Raw genomic sequence first — 21369 nt, 5'->3', positions numbered from 1 at the left:
AATATTTGTAACTGGACAAAGTGTCTCAAAAATTAGCATTGTGACGTCATAAAATGAGGGAGATGAGAGGAGAAGTGGGGAAAAAATCCTAAAAAAGAGATGGATAATCTCTCATTTTTATGACGTCACATGGCTGAATTTTGAGACACTTTCTCCAGTTACAAATATTTAGTTGAAAACTTGAAATCAATAATTTGGCTAAACCTTGCTTAAAAAAATTTGGTCTTTTTCTTGAGTCATTAGGTATAAAAATATATATATTATAGGAGCTTATTGATTATGAACGGGCATATATGGACGCCAGTGACCAAGTGGTTGCGCGCGAGCAGCGCAAACCGCGCAAGAACGCGCGACCAACACTCCCGCCACCGCCAAATCTAGCCGTGCTGCGGCCGGAATCAAATGACGGCTATGACGGGCCGGATTTGTCGCAATTTTTACTTCAAAGAATGCAGGTTGGTTAATAATTATTGCTTTTTTCAAATAAAAAGTGTTAGTTTTTTTCTAGTATGGCTTCGAAATCGATTATAATTTAAAGGAATACTGAATAATCTACTAATTTTCCAAGAATAATAAAATTAATATCCACTTGTTTGCCCTGGCCTTCGGCCACTTAGGGCTTACAAACTGGTTTTAATCTTAAAAATTTTCATTTTAATATCCGAGGAAAATACAATAAATGATTAAATATAAGTTTGAATTTAAAAAGAAAGAAATTTATTCAAAGAACGTGCCCTAACTTTTGTAATATTTTTTTAAAAACTATCAAATGCTTAATTTTTTCTTTTTATTGATTTAAATTCCAAATTTAAAATGTATCACAATTAACTGTTATTTTTCAACCCCAATATTGTTAACTCACAAAATTATTGATTTTCTTTGTTCGAAAGAAAAAAAACAACAACTTATAACTATTATAATATTGTAGGAGGGATCTGAAAATGTTACACTTGATGGTCCAGTCATCTTAGAAGAGGTTGGGGATGGTATTGCTATTGATGATGATGACGATATAGATCATTCCAGAGGTTAGATATTACAGAATCATCCCACACATTTAAAACTTTTTAACCAACACTAGCAGCTTCGCATCTAGATTTTTTTTCTAGAATTGCTTTCTCGTCGGAGGTTGGTGGTACTCTCTCTTAAAATAGTTATAAACCATCCTAGAACCCAACCTAAGATACATTGTATAGGAGAACCATATCGGTTTAGCGGTTAGCGTGATCACAAAAAGATCTCCTGTTATTTAATGATTGAAAACACAAAAATTATTATCTCCTTTTGAAAATTTACTAATTTTTAACACAAATAAATGTAAGTTTTTCATTTATTTATTGTTAAATCTGCTCTTTGATATGTTGACATCCTTGATTTTTTAGAAGAGTTGGAGGGAGAGGAAGATGGAGAGATAATTATTGACGATACAGCTGAGATTGGAGAAGTATATTCACCACCTGCTCATACCATTGATCCTACTATCACTAGCATGAGTACTCTTCCAGTAAGTTCTTAGATAGATAGATAGACAGACAGACAGACAGATAGACAGATATGGTGTTATTACATATTTACATAAAAGAGAGTGATTTTTGTTTTTCTAAATACCATTCTCTTTAAATACTATTTTCTTTGTAGTTGTCAAAAGCATAAAAGTCTAAATGTTAATTAATGATTATTAGCCAAGCTATAGAGAAAAATTTAGGAAAATTAGATCAAGAATATGAAGCTTTTTGTAGTGAATATAAAAATGACGTAAAACTGGCCTACCATTGGTCAATTAAAATGTTTACTTGCATGTCATTGGTATTTTAGTCTATGTTTTAGCAGGGAGTAAGGGAGGGGACAATGGGCAATTAATTCAATTTAAGAGGGTTCGCTGAAAAGCAACGAAAACCAGATTTTTCAAGAAAATTTTACCAAAATTGTAAGGGGATCATGGTAACCTAATTTAGAACAAAATTAGTTCTAAGAAAAAATCATTTACTTGAAAATTAAATTATCAACACATCACAATGTAGTAAACATTCTGTAATTAATCACTAGAAAAATCTTGTTTAAACCACCCTCAACCCTTCTAATATATTTATAACTGACCCCAAAATTCAAGCGGTTCTTAGATTATTTAATACATAAATATCACAGTAGAGTTTCTATACATGAAAAGACATTTTCTTGGGAAAAAATATTTGTTAAAACCAGCGATAAAAAACAAACTTTTCTGTCTGCATATTCAAAACTAGCTCAGCTAGTTAGCGGGGCATTGATGCGCAAGTCCCCAAAATCAGTAAGAATCTGCTGTATTCGTGCACATTCCCTTTAAGCCAGTCCCCAAAGTCTGAGACTACTTAAAAATTGAATATTCGATCCATTGTCCCCTCCCTTACTCCCTGATGTTTTAGCCTACCATTGGTCAATTAAAATGTATACTGGTCTGCAATTGGTAATTTAGTCTGTGTATACTAGGCCTATCAGGTCAATTAAAATGTATACTAGCCTGCCATTGGTCAATAAAAATGTATACTGGTCTGTCATTGGTAATTTAGTAATTTGTATTGTATGACGTAATTTTTTTATAGGCACCATAAACATTTTCAAGAATATTCATAGAATTAGAAAATGACCCTAAAAGTAAATGTCAAAAAAAGGAGAGATTAAAAGAGAGATAGAGGGGACAATGGGATGTTTATTACACTAGTCCCCAAAGTTTTATAATAACGTATTCTTATTAGTTGGCTTTGAAACTTTGGTGACTTTTGATTGTGAATTTTGATTGGTTGGAGTGTTAAAATGTTTCAACCATTAAGTGTAATCTACAGAAGGGGTAATTTTCTGTAAGGTAAATTGGCAAATAAAAAAATAGGGAAATGAATTATTTTTAGGTGGAAGGAGTTGACTATGTTCCTTGGTATTTTGGATGCAGATATAGCTGTCAAATATGTCAAAAGGTTATTTTATTTTTTGGAGGGAGGGAAGGGACATTGGCCTGTAATTTCACTAGTCCCCAAAGTCTCATAATAACGTAGTCTTATTCGTTGAGTGAACAACTTTGGGGGCTTATTGAATTTTTGTTTGTTTGTTCATTTTGTCGAGTGTACAAACGTTTCTACCATTTATTGTCATCTGTCTTCTGTAGAATTTTTTAAAAGCGAAGCTTTTCTATAATTAGGGTCGGTCCGTACGTCCGTCCGAGATAGATAGCTTTTATTCGTTAATTTAGGCATGTTAGAATTGTCTTATCGATTTCAAACTTTGCATGATGATTCCTGTAGTAGTTGGGTACGATTTAGAAAGCGTAGCAACTCTATAATCATTACCAGAATGTCCGTACGTCCATTTTTAACATGTTGATTTTTCTACTTTTTTAACAACAAATTTTCAAGTGTTCTAATTATCCGTTTGATATGATTTTTGGTATATTGATTCCTGGGACAAAAAAGAACAATATTATAAGCGAAGCAACTCTATAATCAAGTCCAAAAATGTAAGTATGTCCATAAATATTATCCTGCTTCAAGCAGTTTTTCAACATATTTACTTACAATTTTGCTTCGACTCTTATACTTTTAAATTCTGATTATTCAGTTCAGATACTAAACAAGTGTTTATGTCCGTTTGTCCTACCGTTTCAGTGCTTCGCTTTTATGGATGTTGTCATCCTTGTTTAATATTCATATTTATAAGCACTGAGAATCTAATGTATAACTTACCATTCCCGTCAGCCTGTCTGTCGGTTATTCTGTATTTGAGACTTTCTTGTGTAAAGATATGATTGGCTGTTCTTCCTACTTTTATATTTATTAGCTCTGCTACTATATGAATGTTGTCATCCTTGTTTCATTTCAAATTAACATAGTCTTATGCTTTGTATATGCAATGTTATAATATATTTTATTTTTTTAGTACTGGCATTATCCGCAAGCATGTAGATATCATTTGGATTCTGTCCATAAACTATCAAGAACAGCGTATGAGGTAATATTAGTTCCAGCATGGCTTCGAATCCGATTTATATCCGGTGGATAAAACTGGTTCTCAGCCACACTGAAAAAAATATATCGTATCGTATTATATCCAGTTTTCTACGAATATGAGAATATACATACAATCATAATATTAAAACCAGTTTTGATGGCCCGTGTCTTCGCATTTTTTTGTCTTTATTACAGCTATTTTTTATTTTAAATTTGTTATATTTGTAAAAAAAAACGTATATTGTCAAGGGGGAAGGCGACATTTTGCTGTTTATTACACTGGTCCCCAAAGTTTTTAAAGAACTTTTTCTTATTTGTTGGCTGAACAACTTTGGGGACTTTTATTTATTTTGATTGGTTGTTTCTTTAAGACGATTTAATCTCTATTTGTAATATTTGTAAGGGTAGAATTGCGAATCATAATTGGGGGTGTACATCATTCTTTCGGCCATTGTCTTATCCCTTTAGATCCCTGTTATATTGTAAAATAATTAGATTTTTAAAGAGGCCTAATTTTCATCAAAATTTCATTTTATTCTGAAGTGGCTTATTTTAATTAGAACGTGTACATTTCTTTTTATAAATTATAGGTTTTAATTTAACAGTTTGATATTAGACGTTTATTAATAATTTTATTCTAAAAAACCATTAAAATTAATAGACACCCAATCATAATTTTTAAATGATTATATTGAAACTAAAAAACGGTTTGGAATTTGATAAATTTCCACTTAATTTACACCAGAGGTGAATTCTTAAAAAAAACTTTTGCCTCACTAAAACCAGTTTGCCCCACTAAGATTTTAGCGAGGCAAATTTTTAAAAAATAATTCACCTCAGTAATCAAAAAATATATATCTCATATATATGTATATGTTTTTATCCAAATATCCCAGAAAAAATTGAAGAAAAATCCTAGGATTGATTTTTTTCTTACAGATATATTACTGACTGAATATTTTAGGACTAAACCTAATTTTTTTAAAATTTCCATAATTCAGATATCTGTCTGAAAATGTATACAATTTTGAAAATTTGGGTTCACTTTTAAAAATTATAAAGTTTCTGTTGATTATTTAGAATCTAAAATTTATCGATGTCACAAAAGCGTTTGATTGTATACGTAATTTTATCTTTATTTAGAATGAGTTTGGCAGCTGCGAAGTTGAGACAAGAATATTTCATTGTTCACTGTGTCAAAGATCCATGAAATGCGAGAGAGATATTATTAAATATCATTTAGAGGTACCTCTTTCATTCTTTAGATTTCTGTATGTATCTATCTTTTATGGTCAATAAACTGCGAAATCGTTTATTTTTATCAGTGTCGATCTTACTTTAAATCCATCTATTAAGGCTTAGTCCAAAGATAGACTAGCCCTGGGCAGACGAACAGTCGTTGTCTATTCATTTGTCTATTTACCATCATCTATTTATCTATTTCTTCACATTTCTCTCCATCTAAGCTATTCATCTATATTCTATATTCCTATCTATCTGTTTATTAATTTAGAAAGCAACAAATGAGGATAATGAAATGCAAGCTTCCAGTCAAATGTGCTTATTAAGTCAAACTGATTATGGCCTTTTAATTTATATACATTTAGTCAAAATTAAGAATAGTTTGACTTTAAATATCTAATTATCTGTCTATCCACCCATTTACAAAATATCTAACTATCTATCTTTCCATCCATCTACAATATATCTAACTATATGTCTATCTATCCATCTACAATATATCTATCTCTCTAGGCTAAGCACAGCCTCACCCTGGAAGAGTATGAGAGCCAGATCCCGAGCCCTGTGGTGACTATAGGAGAGTCCCGGAGGTCGACAGTGGCCACCCAAAGGACTCTGGGAGCACACACGGCCTCCCAGTTTATTCCAAGGCAAGTCAGGGAGTGTTGGACATTAGAATGTAAATTACACTGGCACCCAAAGTTTTATCACCTAGATATTTTATTCGTTGGCTGAAAAACCTTAAGTAGTTTTCTTGTCTTAACTTTTCAAAAAATAATTTTATTCTAAGGAAGTTGTAATCTTGTTTATCATCATTTATGATGTATATTAATTTACCGTCAATTAAGGCAACTTTTAGTGCTGCTTACGGCCAAACAGCTGGCCTCTGAGTTTAAAAGGAAGATTTTTTATTTTACGTTATATATATAATCCATATTCAATTAAATTAAATGTTTTTTTTTAGCACTGAGCTATCACCGCAAAAGCTAGGAGAAGTGATAATACCCGGCGGTAACATAACTCCATCCGGTGAAGGATCAGCCGGCCGTCTGTCGGTCAGTCTGCCTCCAGCAACCAACGCAACGCGGCTGCCGCAGGACGGGAAAGCGCCGTGGTACCGTGGCTCCAGATTTACATGTATACCTTGCAACAGACAGTTTACAGCACAGGTAAAACCATATTGTGGAAAGAAGGAACCTTTGTCGGAGTTTTGGTTGAAAAGAAGAAGGTTTGGTTATAGACACAGGGGCTGGGTTGTTTGATTCAAACTTAGAAACCCCTTATTTTACTCCTCTCAACAAAAAAAATACATTAAATTACCCCATTTTAAACCTTTAAAACCCCTCAATTTTCCAACTAAAAAAGCTTGGACGTTCTTAGTTATAGAAAGATAGGTGGGGGATGGTGGTGAGGTATATATTTAATTAAATGAAATTCAAATAATTTAATTCTTTCTTTTTACAAAATTACCTGAACACTACTTTTTCCTTATTCTTCAACCTTTTTTAAAAATTCTATAAAACAAACTCTCTTTTGACTATTGAAGGAAAATGTCTATTTAAATTAAAAAAGTATTAATTTAATCTTATTTCATTGAGTTTTTTTTTTAGAATAAAGGTTCAAGTATTGATGAAAATTAATGAAAAATTTACAATGGTCTCTACCTTGTTAAAAATTTCAGTTTTTTTCTAAATATTGAACCTAAATTAATCATAGTTAGAGTTATAAGATATAAAAACATGGTGGATTTTATGCAATTGCAGAAAAGCCTTTTTTTTTAATCTTGAACTTTATCTTATAAGTCATTGGATACCTGGATTTGAAAAAAAAACATATAAAACACAAAATAACCTTTTCTGTAGATCAAGATTCATGGTCAATAAGATTTTACACTCTCAAGTTTAAAACAACTAATCAATTTTGAATTCAGGTACCCAAAGTTTTAAAGCAAACAAATGAGATAACCTGCATTAAAACATTGGATACCATTGAAAAAAAATGAAAGACAAACCAAAAAATAAGTTTTGTTAACTATATTCGCAATTAAAAAGTTGGTAATATTCCAATTTTAAAAAGAATTGAGGAATAAATTGAATAGAGTTTGAAATTAATTAGGAGGCCTCTTAGGAGTTGTGCATTCACCTCCGCACACGTATCACGAGACTTTACAAAGTGTTCGAAAAAATTAGCCGTGTGACGTTATAACAGGGAGAGATGAGAGGAGAAGTGGGAAAACCCTTTAAAAGAGATGGATCTATTGACGTCACACTTTTTTTCGGACACTTTGTATAATCTAACGTATCACATTATAAAGAGGGTATTTTTTATCATATTTTTTGTAAAGTTATGTGTTAGCGTCTAGTCAAATGCGCTTATTAAGTCAAGCTGTCTTTAATAAGCATATTTCATTAAACGCTAAACACAACTTTGCGGAAAATACACATGAAAAAATCCCCCCCTTTGCTTTTCTTTATCATCATTAAACAAAATCTCAAATTTATTTGCTATGGTGACTTTTTGAGATCATGAAATACTATTAGGAATTTAGTGGCGTGTAGAAGGAGGTTGTATAACTTTCCCTAACAATTAAGGGGGTTGGATGCAACCCCCTAAACACATAAAACCCCCTGGACAAGGATCTACACCCAATGAACGCGACAAAGGAAGGGTCAAGTTAAAAGAATAGACTTCCCCCACTTTTGTTTTACTTTGTTGTTGGTCATGAAGAGGGATAAACAATTAAGGAGGTGTATCCAGCCATCTGAAAATAGAAATACACCCCTCAGGTATCTCTCATACAAGCCTCTACACCCCCTTTGATTTTGGTTAAGGGGTTGTCAATTTTAAACACTCCTGACAAAACCCTGTTCACGCCACTGATTATGTATTGCGGAATTGATTAAACATACTGTCTTCTTAGAGAAGAAGATCTGGACATACTAATTAATAGAATTTTAATAAAGAAAATTATAGGTATTAGGGATATGGAATAGTTCTTTCTATGAAAGTAAAACAGGACAGATTAAATAGAACATTAAAGCTTAATTTTTATAAAAATTTCTAATAGATTATTTAATGCCTTATCATCGCGGAAAAAGCATTACAAAGCTTTCATTTTGATTGTATGCCATATCGACCTAATTAGGAGGATGTATGTATGTCTGTTTATGTGAAATTTTTGACCATTTTTATCAGACTTTGCCTAGGTATTAGAAAATAATTTCTGCACAAAAGAACAGATAGCTTTATTAGGGATGGGGGGGGGGGGGGGAGCATTGGGCTGTTTATTACACTAGTCCCTAAATTTTCACAATAATGTTTTTTTTGTTGGGTCAACAACTTTGAAGTTGAATTTTGATTGGTTGGTTCATTAGGTTGAGTGTCAAAACTTTTTAACCACTACATTATTATTAATTGTAATCTACATATTAGTAAAATTGTGTGATCATGATTGGGGATGAACATCAATTTATCGGCCATTGTTTATCCCTTAAGATCCCTGAATCTTTATTTTAATTTTGAAATGCATAATATTTTATGAAACCTTATCTTGTTACTGTTTATATTTCCCAATTATGCTCCCGCTCTTTGAAAATATTTATTTAAATTGGTAAAATTCATGAGAATATGTAAGGATAAAAATAGTTATATGGTAGTGCAGCATTAAAATTAAAGTTAGATATTTCTTTCTAAATAGTTTTTATTTTATTAAACTAGTTGCTTCGCCCCTGGCCTCTAGGGGAGGTTGGGAGATGTCAAGAAACTAGATAAAAACCACCACATACCAACCCATTTGGACCTGTAATTTCCTAGGTTTTTAGCTTCATACAAAAACCTTACTACTTTATATTTCCTAATATATTTTTGTATTTCCTAGTGATTCAAATTAGGGATCTGAAAGGATAAGACAATGGCCGATAAATTGATGTACATCCTCAATGATGATACACAAAATTACCCTTCTGTAGATAATAATTAGTGGTTTAAACATTTGAACACACAACTTAATAAATCAACCAATCAAAATTAACTAAAGTTCCCAAATTTGTTAAGCCAACGAATAAGAAAACATTATTATACATATACTGTTATACTATTGTAATAAACAGCCCCCTCTCTCTTTCTGGATTCAAATAAACGGACAATTACAGTTTTAGAGTAGTTTTGTGACGAGAAAACAATGGGAAATTTTGGAGCTTATTAACAAGATTTCATGAAACGTTTTGTTCCTTTACAATCTTATTTTAAAGAAATATCCAATTAAAAATTGTATACATATGTAAAGAATTATGTATATGACGTATTACAAAAGTAACATAATTAAGAGCAGAATTATTTTTAAAAGAATCCTTCAAATAATCAAAATTTATTTTAATAATATTTTGTTTTAATTATTGTTCCGTTTGACCTCATTATACATGTTTCATTTTAATGTTTTTGTTTTGATATTGTTTAATACAATTGTCCCCAAAGTCTTATAATAACGTTTCCTCGTTTGGGTTAACAGCCTTGGGGACTTTTATTGAATTTTCATTGGTTTGTTCATTTAACACTCAACGTAATAAATCAACAAATCAAAGTTCACTCAAGTACCCAAAGTTGTTGAGCCAACGAATAAGAAAACTTTGTTATATATATTTTGGGACTATTGTAATAAACAGCCCATTAACTGTATGTGTGTGTATGGGGGGGGGGGGGCTTTTAGAACCACCTTCCTCTTGATGGGGTAAATGTCTAACTATAAATGTATATTTAAGGTGTCTTATATCAGCCATATAAACAGCAAGCACGGAATGAATTTACGAGAATACAGGGAACAATTTGGAAGTCAGGAAGAAATCAATCAATACACATGCAGGTGATTCATTTTTACAAACATTCTTTTTTAGGATATTTCCGATTGAATTGTGTAAAATCTTTTTTTTTAATTAAGGGAGAAAAATATAGAAATACTAAACACAATAATCAAAGGCCAAAAAAGTAATTTTATTTAGATTTAGTAAATTTTCCTTCAATGGATATAGAATACGTGGAAATTGTGATTCCTACACACTATAATAAAATGTTTCTCCCAACTGGCCAATATAACGACACCCTCCTCCCCCCAAGTCTTATCTTTATGACTTTACCCCAACCCCTTTTCTGACCATGGAGAAACATATTGACCAATATCTGAGGACTATATATTAGCAACCTTATTTGACGACTAAAATTCCCCTATCACAACATCCATTTATTCTAAATCTAATATTATTTCTTTTATTTTATCTTTAATTTTAAAAAAAACATTTTGAAATAAAAATAAGTTAAACATATACTTTTAATATGGGTTGGAAATTATTTTCAGTAGATTTAACCAATACAAAATAAAAAAGTAGAAGTGTCTGACTCTGATTATGACGTAAAAAAATAGCTAATGAGAGGCCACTATAAATTTTACCATTGGTCAATTACAATGTATACTGGCCTCTCATTGGCAATTTTTTACGTCTTAATCAGAGTCAGACACCTTTACTAGGTTCCAAAATAACATCCCCCTCTATAACTTTGATTTTTCACTTAACTTAACTTTGATATAATCGAAATGAATCCCGAGGTGAATTCTTAAAATACTTTTTGGCATTTTGCCTCACTAAAATAGTGAGGCAAAATTATCCCCTCTAAATTTTTAGCAAGCCTCACTAATTTTAGTAAGGCAAAGAATTTTTAGTGAGGCAAAAGTTTTTAAGAATCCACCTCTGTTTAAAATTATTAATTATTTTTAATTAAAGATTTTGCATAAATTTGTAAAATTAATTGGCTTCTTTCAGTTTAACCCTACCTTTTCAAATACTCTCTTATGTAACTTTATAATTGAATAAAGTAGGTAACATGCAAAATCATAACACAATGATTAGGAAAATATATTATGAAAGCGTTTCGGAGCCGTTTGATTTGGGTGCGGCTCCGGTTCCGACCTAAAATCAAGAGAAAAAAAAGGTTTTAAAAGTTCAATTTTTGATATGGCGGCTCCACGGCTCCGGCTCCGAAACACTGATGAAAGCTCTTTAGAAAAAATATAAACATAAACAAACAGGGAAAAGGTACTGGAAGGAAAATCAATCTTACCCCGAAACTTTTTAAATATCCCCTGGGTACAATTTTGTTCTTTTCAAATTGGAGAAAAATTGGTTTGGAGTGGGGGGGAGGGGGGGAGGGGCATACGGCAGTTTAGAGGATTTTTCCGGCTATTTTTATTTAATATGAAGTTTTTGGAACACTTACTTTGATCTAAGTAAGTAAAATTTACAATTCCCAGTACATTACGTTTGCCTCTAAAAATTTATTTAAATAAATTCTAACCCTCTGTGAGGTCTAGTAGAGGATGTTATGAAATATTATATCCTTGTTTCTACATTTTAGTAGCGAAGCTGTGCTGTATTTGTTTTGTCTGTCCGTCAGTCCTATCGTAAAGCTATGGAGAAATTTGATTTTCTCAGCTGCGATTTAAGATTGGTGAAATTGTTGGTGGTGAATGTTGTTCCGAGCCTTGGGCCCCTCGGGGCCAACAAAACTAAAAATATCTACCGCTTTGGCACTTTATTGAAAGATAGTTTTAAAATAGGTATTAAGTTTTTTTTATAAAAAAAAACAGTCAAAAGGAGGAATTAAAATTGAATATCGGGAGAGAATATTTTCAAAACATTTAGAATACTCAGAATAAAGACGTATCTCTTTCACATTTATATATGATTTACAATTAAATTTTACTTTCAAAAATTGTAGATTATATTTACAGAATTAAAAAGAAAATATCTCTAAAAAATTTACATAAATATATAATTTGTATAGTATTAAAACATCTCTTATTTCTCTCTAATTAGCCTCTAATTACACGCATGGATCTAAAGGGATAAGACAATAGGCAATAAATTGATGTACAAAAAACACAAAATAACCCTTCTGTAGATAACAATTAGAGGTTGAAACTTTTGGACACTCAACCAATAAAAGTCCCCAAAGTTGTTAAGCCACCAAATAGGAAAACATTACTTATAAAACTAGCTCAATGTCCCCTTCCTCCTTGGTGGTAATGATGAAATTAATCTTTAAAAACATTATTTAGAGTTCCTGGATGTACCAGGTATGTTAGCTGGACATATTCTGGAATTAATGACCACCTCAAGTCACACAATATGACCATGAATGAATATGAAGAAAAATATATCAAACAGGTAAATATTTGCAAATAGTGGCTACTCTTGTAGTGGCCTCTAGGGGATGGCAGGAAAGTCTTAACCCTCCAATAGTGATTTTAAAAAGAAAACGTAAAAACCTATTAGGAGTTGGCCATTTTTAACTAGGGTTTTTCTCTTGGTGGTATCCTCCCTCTAGTTGCTTAAAAATTTCCCTTGACCAATAAGAAGCTTTATTGTAAAGCAGATTCTTCGCTACACCGATGAACACACACAAACGGATATACTGTTACCCTTATATAAAGTTAATCCTCATTTATAAAATAGAAAAAAAAACAATCTCTCTACTTCCTAAAAAAAAACATTTAATATTTGTTATAAAAGAGAATGTTAAAATAACTGTATTCTATTATGTAAAGTAGAAATTTTTTTTGTCTGAAGCTTAAACTTTCGATAGCTACTAAATTGCTAGAGTTCTCGATCATAGGGAAGCTTTACATAATGGTTTCTGCATGCCTATCACTTCCCCCCTTAAATATGAATCCCCTTTTGCTAATCACGATTAAATAAGATAATTCACTCTACTTTTTTCTTAATTCTAATTCTTTAAAATTCCATGGATGGATTAATATACTTTTTTTACCGCTAAATAATTGATAAATATTTAGAAGGGACCTGTAGCTCCTACGACGTCTATGCCAGATACCTCGTCCCTGCCAGCTAAAACAACGGGAACTTTTACTAAGGTAAGCAATTATTTGTAAATATTATAGTGGAGGTTGCGTGATTAAAATTGCAACATGAGCACATTTTTAGACGATATAAGTGGACTTGAACTTGGTTGTTAATACCATAAACTGAATTTTTGAATGCAATAAGTTAAATGCAATCTAACGTTCTGCCTAAAATAAGCCTTTATTTTTGCTTCTATATAAATTTCTAACATGAGCAATGGAAAACTTTCAAAATTTTCATGTATCTAAATGTCATTTTGAAATTTTGTTATTCTTTTGTTAATGAAGCTAGAGGCTCATATTTTGGGTATTAGGTCTATTTGTAGCAGTCTTACAGCAGATAAATCAGTGTACTTCTTGCAGGGTTCCTTTAATATAACTATTTGTTTAGAGTGTGGAACAATGGAGTCAAGGAGAGACAAGATTTTGTAAAGTTTGTAGCACCACAGTCATTGGAGATATCAACACATTCTCAAATCATTTGGCAAACAGCCATTCTGTTTCTATTATCCAATATTCAGGTTAGATTATTCTAAATACACTAGTTGCTTCGCCTCTACCATCTAGGGGAATTTAGGGATTAGGAAAGAGCTTTAAACTAACCCAAGACAGTTTTGAAGCTACCCTAAAAAGTTTAACCAAATCGGACCAGGATTTTTGAGATCTTTAGTTTGAGACAAAAACCTTACCATGTACCATAGAATGGATAACAATATGCAGGCATAATAATAACATAAAGCAAAGCAAAAAGGGAAATACCAACAATTAGATTCATTCAGCGCAGTGTCACAATTTGCTATTCAACTAATGTAAAAAATTTTAAAATGTATGATTTTAAATATAATCAGAAATTGCGAACTATTGACAAGGTTATTATGCCATTTCTAATAAGAATCGACAATTTGAACACTAAATTAATGAAAAGGCAATAAGAATGTGGAAAAGAAAAAAACTCTCTTTCTCACTCAAAATTTTCAGTAAAATAATTCCCATCTATTTTCAGCATCAAATCCTGGCAGCTGCGAAAAGCAGATGTTCCACAGCTGCAGTCTTTGTGGACTGAGTGTGAAGCTGTCATCAGGAACTATGGCCAGCCATCTGGAGTCACATTCACTCACTCTCACACAGTATTACTCCAAATATATAGGTAAGTTGTAAGGAAGCTTCTCTATATTGCATGTTTCTTTTAATTAGTATTGTATCAAACGCCTTTGTCAAGTCAATAAAAATCATTTTTTGTACATGATTTTAATTAAATATTTTCTTCATGTTTTAAAAGTCAGTTAAAGTATATTATTTCTTTAGTTCCTACAACTTCTTTGGCACCCACCAAGCAAAACCTGGCAACAACAACACTCAGCAGTCCACAGGCTATCACAATCATCTCATCAAGTCCCAGCACTGGCCTGACAGCTGTAGCTAGCCCTAGCGCACTTGTAGCTAGCCCCAACTCACTTGTAGCCAGCCCAGCAGGGACACTGGTAGCTAGCCCAAGTACACTCATGGCTAACCCTGCCACGTCCGCTTCAATGTCAGCTGTCGTAAGCAGCTTGTTTGGCGGCAATCAAGCTGCCGCAATAAATGCTCTTGCACAGGAAAGCATTGTCATTTCATCTTTTATTTAAGTTTGGAAAACAAGGATGACAACATCCATAAGTAGTGAAGTATTTAAAATCATGGATGGACAATCAGACAAAGTTACACGATACCTTTCTAAGAAATTAGAATCTATGTCTTTTTAAAGCATGGCAGACAGACTGACGGACCAAGTAAATTATGAAGTGAATTCTCATAAGTGCAGGGAATCTTCACTATAAATTCACTTTTATATCTTAATAGAAGCTGAGAAAAGCATGTTTTAATAGCATTACGGATGGACAGATAAAGTGAATTAAAGAGTAGCTTCGTTAATATAAAGGAAAACATATGTATGTATTGACAGAATTCCCCCCATAAAACAACAAAATTTGAAATAGCAATGCTTTTTAACAGGTGGCAGCTGTTCAAGCCCAAGTAGCAGCACAACAAGCACAACAACAACAACAACTTGTGACCTCTCCACTGCTGAAGTTGACCCCCACAGCCAACCTGCTGGCCAAGACGCCGGTTGACAAGGAGGTGCTTAATGCCACTCCTCCTACGGGAACACCTCCTGTTGTTGATAAATCTAAACAGCTTGTTTTTAAGGTAATTTTCAAGTTATTATAGCGCATTAACAACAAGTAGTATTTTAGCCGTGCCTAATGAAAAATGACGCCATACAATACAAATGACCAATGATAGGCCAGTATACTTTTCACCATTACTGTAGTCAATTACAATGTATAATGTCATTTTTATTAGGCACTCTATAAGCTTGTTGAAAATATTTGCAACAAATGTAAAACAGAAAGCAATACAGATCATGCATTATTCTTTTGTGTATTTCCTTCTTATTTCATTCATACACTAGCTGTTTAGATATTAAGTATAATAATGGACAACCTCAATTTATTTTTCTAAAAGAAAGCTTTTACTTATTTAATATGTATTATGATGATTTCTCGTTAAATGTATATACTCAACTATCCAATCTTATTTTAGCCGCAAAAACAAATCACTCAAATTAAGCAAAGAAGACTGTATTTTAAATTGGAATAAAATAAAAACAACCTGCATGCCCATACAATTCTCCTAACCTAATTTTCCTTCAAACTGTTACAAAATGTAGGGCAAGAAACTAATTTTATCTCTGATTTTCTTAATTTTTTAATAACACAGTGATTACTTTTTTTTCTGATTAATTTCTAGCTACCAAGCTATGTTGATGTAAATAAAAGTCTCGTACTATAATTTGTAATTTTGTATTTATATGTCTTCTCTTTATGAAATACATATCTTTAAAACAAACAAACTATCCGCGGAAAATTGTCTATAATACGATTCGATAAATAACTATTTTTTATTTTTAGGTCCGAAAGAATCATTGGGCGAATGGATGCAAATATCAGTGTAAAATGTGCCCTGAAATCACTTTCCCAGAGGTAACATTTCTAGACGTACAAAAAAATCAGCTTATCGTGCCTATAAAAAGATGAAGTCATACAATAAAAATGACCAATGATAGGCCTACTTGACCAATGGTAAAATGTATGCTATTACTAGCCTATCATTGGTCATTTGTATTGTTTGTTGTAATTTTTATAGGTAATAAAAGCTGCATAACGTGCATTGTGTATTCTGTAAAGCTTCGCTTTGTACACTCTGTTAAGGTGTCGCTTGACACGATTGTGTAAATGTCGATTTCATTAATAGATCTATTGAATAAAGGTATATACAGTCAACTACCTGCTTCCCTTTTCCAGTGACCTAAAACTTTGCAGACGGTTGTTTTTCTTTTGATGCTAGAAAGCTCATAAGCTGTAATTGAAACTCAATTATTAATTAAAGTCACGTGAACACTTGTACTCAATTATTAATTAAAGTCACGTGAACACTTGTATAAAGGGTACAAGGATGACAACATCCATAAGTAGCGAAGATCTCTATATAAAAGACTTAATTTTTTCCTTATTGATTTATTTATTTCTTAATTCTATTAATATTGAATTTTTTAGGAGTTTGTATTTAAGAAGCATATCCAACTTGCTCACAGCTTAACACCGGATGAATATCAAAATAATTTTGGAAGCTCGGCGTTGACTTTAACACTTCATAAGTGTCAGGTACGGTTTTTTAAATTTTGGAATGATTTTAAGTATGCAAATGGGTGTCTATATTGTTAAAATACAGTTTATTCAGTTACAGGCAACATAACTTTCTACTGAAAATAAGCTTTTAATTTTACTTCTAGACGACGTTATTTACTTTTTAAATTTCTATCATGAGATTTGAAAAACTTTCAATAATTTTATATACAATGTCATTATAAGTGCCTATATCTTTTTTGTCATTGAAGCTAAGGGCTGCAAGTTTTGGGTATTTGGTTCTACCTGTGGCATTCTTTCAGCAGTTATAGTGGTGTTTTTCTTGCAGGCTTCCTTTAAAGTATTATTTCAAGATAAATAACACTAGCGGCTAAGCCCCTAGCATCAAGAGAGAAACTCAGTATTCAAAGGGGTAAAAAAGGGCAGAAAAATAGCCTAACATTATCCAAAGACTTAAATCTAAAAGTAAAATAGCTTAAAACATGAGAAATGGGGGGTTATAGGTGCTGTAATTTAAAAAAAACAGGTTTTTATACATTTTTTTATTAAGAAGCTACTCTATATATTTTCCATATCCTTCTGTAGTTTTAAAATACCCCCCCTCCCCCAAGTTTGCTTTCGATAAATAGATTATATTTGAAAAGGCATCGCTAGTGTTGGACGTGATTGTCTTTATTTCTACATGTACTTAATAAAAGAATATCTTTTGAACATTAACACATGAAAAACGTTCTTTCGAAAAAGGATTATAAAAATTACGTTAGAATTATATAAATGTTTAGCAAGGATGAAAACAAGCAAAACTACGCATTTTAAGGGTAATGATAAGTTTGAAAGTATATTATATTATTTGCAAACAGAACACTTTTTAGTAGCGAAACTAATATACTTTTTAAAATGCCCTTCTGTGATTTTCTTGGCCGCTATTAAAGATAAACTGATAGATGCTTATTTTTTTCAAACATCTTTTTTACTTTTCGTCTTACTTTTATATTTAGGAGCTTAGCTACTTATAAATGTTTTCATCTCTGTTAGGTACAATAGTAAGTTACTAGAGGTTACGCTCCTATCCCCCCCCCCCTCCATTTATTTTCAATATTGGCTTTAATTAAAAAAAAATTGGGAAGGAGTGTTTTTTTAAAGAGCGATTTATCATGGGAGGATGGAAATATCCTTCCCAAAAATAGTTCCCTGGACCTATAAGAAGATTAGGAGAACCATATCGTTTCAGTTATTCGCGAGATCCTTCACTACAGACAAAAAGCTTACTACGTTATATAATAGGATTTGATCAATGAGGGAATGGAACGTTCCCTACAAATACCATTTTGTACAGATGCTGTGCATGTAACTTGTAGAATATAAGAAAAGAATAAGTTTATTTCTTCAAAGTTGATGTTCGTGAGAAATATTTAATCATGTAAAAAGTAACATGTCGAATAACATTTTTTGTAGCGAAGCTACTCTGTAATTTACTTTGTCTGTCCGGTCCGTCAAGCATTCATTGTATAATTTAATTGAAGCGCTGCAGCGCGCTGGAAAGTTTCATGTGAGACGTCATAAAAATATATCTAAAAGGTGGGATGATAGGAAAAGTGGGAAAGTAAATCCTTAAAAAAGAGATAAACAATAGGCGTATTTTTATGACGTCATACATGACACTTTACTTAATCTCTTGGTCTATCAGCCAAACTGCAAAATATATATTATTAAAACATTTGACCATTGAACATCTGCTTTTTAAAATACTTTATGGATGCTGTCATCCTTGTTATTTTCTTTACAAAAGCAAAATATGTTAAAGAATTATACTTTTTTAGAAATATACCTAACCAAGGACGATTACATCAAATAGTAGCGACTAGTTTTTAAAAACGCTTTTTGCTTATACCGGGATAATTTCTAATATTGGATGTGGCCAGGATTGTACATATGTTGCTAGCACCAGAGCTAGATTTTTGAAAAAAGAATGCCGCGTTTTTTCGACATTTTTTAGACCTGTCGTCTTCGTTTAATCAATCATTATTAAGAAAATACTCGTAGGATTTAAACAGAGTATACAACTTAGGAATTCAAAATTTAAAATTATTATTTTAGCTATTTGTATAATGTCTAATATTATTTATTTTTCTTCTATAAAAGCCGTACCAACAAAAGCGAAATATTTAAATAAATAGTTGTATACTCTGTTTAAATCCTACAGGGCCTTTCATAATAATAATTGATTGAACGAAGACGACAGGTCTAAAAAATGTCGAAAAAACGCAGCATTCTCCTTTCATAAACCCATCTCAGGAATAATAAACAATTAAGGTTGCAGGATTATTTATTATACTGCTATATCAGGATCCCTGTAATAATCCCAGGAACCAGGTAGGTTTTGTTACCAGCATCATTTTACTGTATTGTGTTTTTTAAAGGTTTGTTCACGAGATGTAAAACACGAGTACACCGCCATCTTGAATCATTTGAGGGTGAAGCACTCCATGACACTCACAGAGTACACCAAGACTTACATCAAGCCGGAAACTGCTAAACTAGAACCAGGTACAAATATCTTCTAACTATTCAGCCAGTCAAATATTTTTCTCTTCAAAATCAATTTTGAGTAGATGGAAGAATAATAAATTCTACTCTCTTTGTGTATGCCGTATTTTTGGCTATAGATAATTTCAAACACTTGAAGCGTTTTCTACGACTTGCATTAACTTTGTGCGCAACTATGTAACTCTGATGAAACTCCTTTTTGTTCCTTTTTAACACGCAAAGTGCGTTCTAAAAAGCTTACTACCTCTCACTGTCTGTAACTATATAACTATGTTTGTTTTATATTGTAAATATTCGTGGATGTTAAGATATTAATAGTGTATCAACATCCTAAAATCAGCTACAAATTTATTAATTACAAAAATATTGTATCTTGACGTTATAACTGGATTAATTTTCTTTGTGTAAAAGGAATATTAACTTTTGAAGCTTTTTATAGTGCCTTTAAAAAATGACGTCATACTAATGACAAATTATAGGTAGACTAAATTACCAGCCAGTATTGATTTCAATTGACTAATGGTAGGCCAGTATGACGTCATTTTTTGTAGACTCTATAAAAAGATTTTTTTAGGGCAAGCACCATTTATAACAACAGTGGCCACATCAACACCCACCACCACCACATCCCAAAAACCGGTTCTTGCCGGCGCTACCATTCCCATAACGCCGGTCACGTCAAGTTTGACCGCTCCGGGCGCGACAGGCGAGGGGGATGAGGAGGGAGATGAAATTGGGGAAGAGGAGGAGGAGAATGAGGTGGAAGAAATTGGGGAGGAGGAAAATTTGGAGTTTTTTACCATTCCAATAACTGCTCCGACAACCACCATCGCAAACTAGAGTTTGGAAAGCATTTGATGATTCAATCCCAAAGTGCAAATTGGGGTGTTGAATAATAAATGAATCACCCCTATCTAATAAATATGAGTTATTGATGGATAAGACTATGACACCAATGTTAATCTTCACCCCTTTTTTTCTGCTATTCAATCAAAAAAAGCTTTTTATCGTGCTTTAAAAAATGACATCATACTGTCCTGCCATTGGTAATTAAGTCAGTGTAATGGCCTTTCATTGGTCACTTGTATTGTATGGCGTCATTTTTTTATATGCACTTAAACAGCTTCAATCAAAAATTTGAGAAAACTCAAAGGTTCTTAAATCAAAGAGCTATTAAAATCAAACAAAAACTAACATACTCAATGCTATAGATATCAAAATTTTAAGAAATTTCATAAAACTTTTAGTTTATTTTTGTAAAACAGCATCTTTATATAATTTTGCATTTCTCAAATATGTGGTTTTTAAATTTACTGTTCCTCGTAGTAATTATGTGTTGATTTTATGTAAATATTAAATTTAGTAGAAAAAATCTCACTAAAGAGTTGAATTATAAAATGACAAATAAGCCATTACATAATAAGAACAATTTTGTCCAAGCTTAGCGAGGCAATAATAGTAATTTATCGCATCGTATTATAGACAGCTTTCCGTGGATATCAAAAAGAAAAATTATTAGATTAAAACCAGTTTTTTAGGCCCAGTTTTGTAAGTCTTTAGAAAAAGATGAAAAATTTTATGTTTTATATTTTAATTTTTGTGGAAAATTGTGTGTAATACTATGCTATACATAATTTTTCAGTGTGGTTGAGAACCGGTTCTAATCCAGCGGATATTGTTCGGTTGCAAATCCATACTGGAAAAAGCTTTATATAAAACTAAAAATGATATATTTGATTATTTTTGGCAGGTATTGACAGTTAATCACAAAATATGTCATTACTTTCATGGGGTATCAATGATTTTTGAAAAATCTGAAATAAGGGTTGTTGACGGTTAGAAGGTTACAATTTTAAAGTAGCTGCGCTACTTGAGTTATATAGTGTGATATAAGTTAAATGTTATAAAAGTAAATAATTAAGAAATCTAAATATTTTGAATCTAATTAAAACGATAAAATCTAAATTTTCTATTCTTTAATTAGACAAAAATTTTATACATTGAAACTCAA

The 21369-nt window shown here is 31.9% G+C and overlaps 2 protein-coding genes across 2 annotated transcripts in view; both read left to right on the top strand.

Moving 5' to 3' along the window:
- LOC145331262 (uncharacterized) overlaps positions 1-15765 on the top strand; it is a 50373-nt gene extending 34608 nt beyond the window's left edge. Inside the window, exons 24-39 of the mRNA XM_080175879.1 lie at positions 267-455; positions 929-1028; positions 1383-1504; positions 2883-2948; positions 3904-3975; positions 5118-5219; positions 5730-5866; positions 6181-6385; positions 9974-10074; positions 12322-12430; positions 13060-13137; positions 13517-13646; positions 14129-14272; positions 14431-14729; positions 15118-15312; positions 15709-15765. Coding sequence (XP_080032005.1) covers positions 267-455; positions 929-1028; positions 1383-1504; positions 2883-2948; positions 3904-3975; positions 5118-5219; positions 5730-5866; positions 6181-6385; positions 9974-10074; positions 12322-12430; positions 13060-13137; positions 13517-13646; positions 14129-14272; positions 14431-14729; positions 15118-15312; positions 15709-15765 — 2106 coding nt within the window. The remainder of the gene's footprint in view (positions 1-266; positions 456-928; positions 1029-1382; positions 1505-2882; positions 2949-3903; positions 3976-5117; positions 5220-5729; positions 5867-6180; positions 6386-9973; positions 10075-12321; positions 12431-13059; positions 13138-13516; positions 13647-14128; positions 14273-14430; positions 14730-15117; positions 15313-15708) is intronic.
- LOC145331396 (uncharacterized) lies at positions 15109-21154 on the top strand. The gene is made up of 5 exons (XM_080176027.1): positions 15109-15312; positions 16077-16148; positions 16722-16829; positions 19232-19358; positions 19933-21154. The coding sequence occupies exons 2-5, from the start codon at positions 16122-16124 to the stop codon at positions 20196-20198; spliced, it is 528 nt and encodes a 175-aa protein (XP_080032153.1). The 5' UTR covers positions 15109-15312; positions 16077-16121; the 3' UTR covers positions 20199-21154.
- The last annotated feature ends 215 nt before the right edge of the window (positions 21155-21369 follow it).

Source organism: Acartia tonsa, chromosome 11 (assembly GCF_053477335.1).
Source record: "Acartia tonsa isolate MP-2025a chromosome 11, ASM5347733v1, whole genome shotgun sequence".
Classification (NCBI taxonomy): Eukaryota; Metazoa; Arthropoda; class Copepoda; order Calanoida; family Acartiidae; genus Acartia; species Acartia tonsa.
The sequence above is the reverse complement of the archived record's forward strand: the minus strand, read 5'-3'. Positions and strand labels throughout refer to the sequence as shown.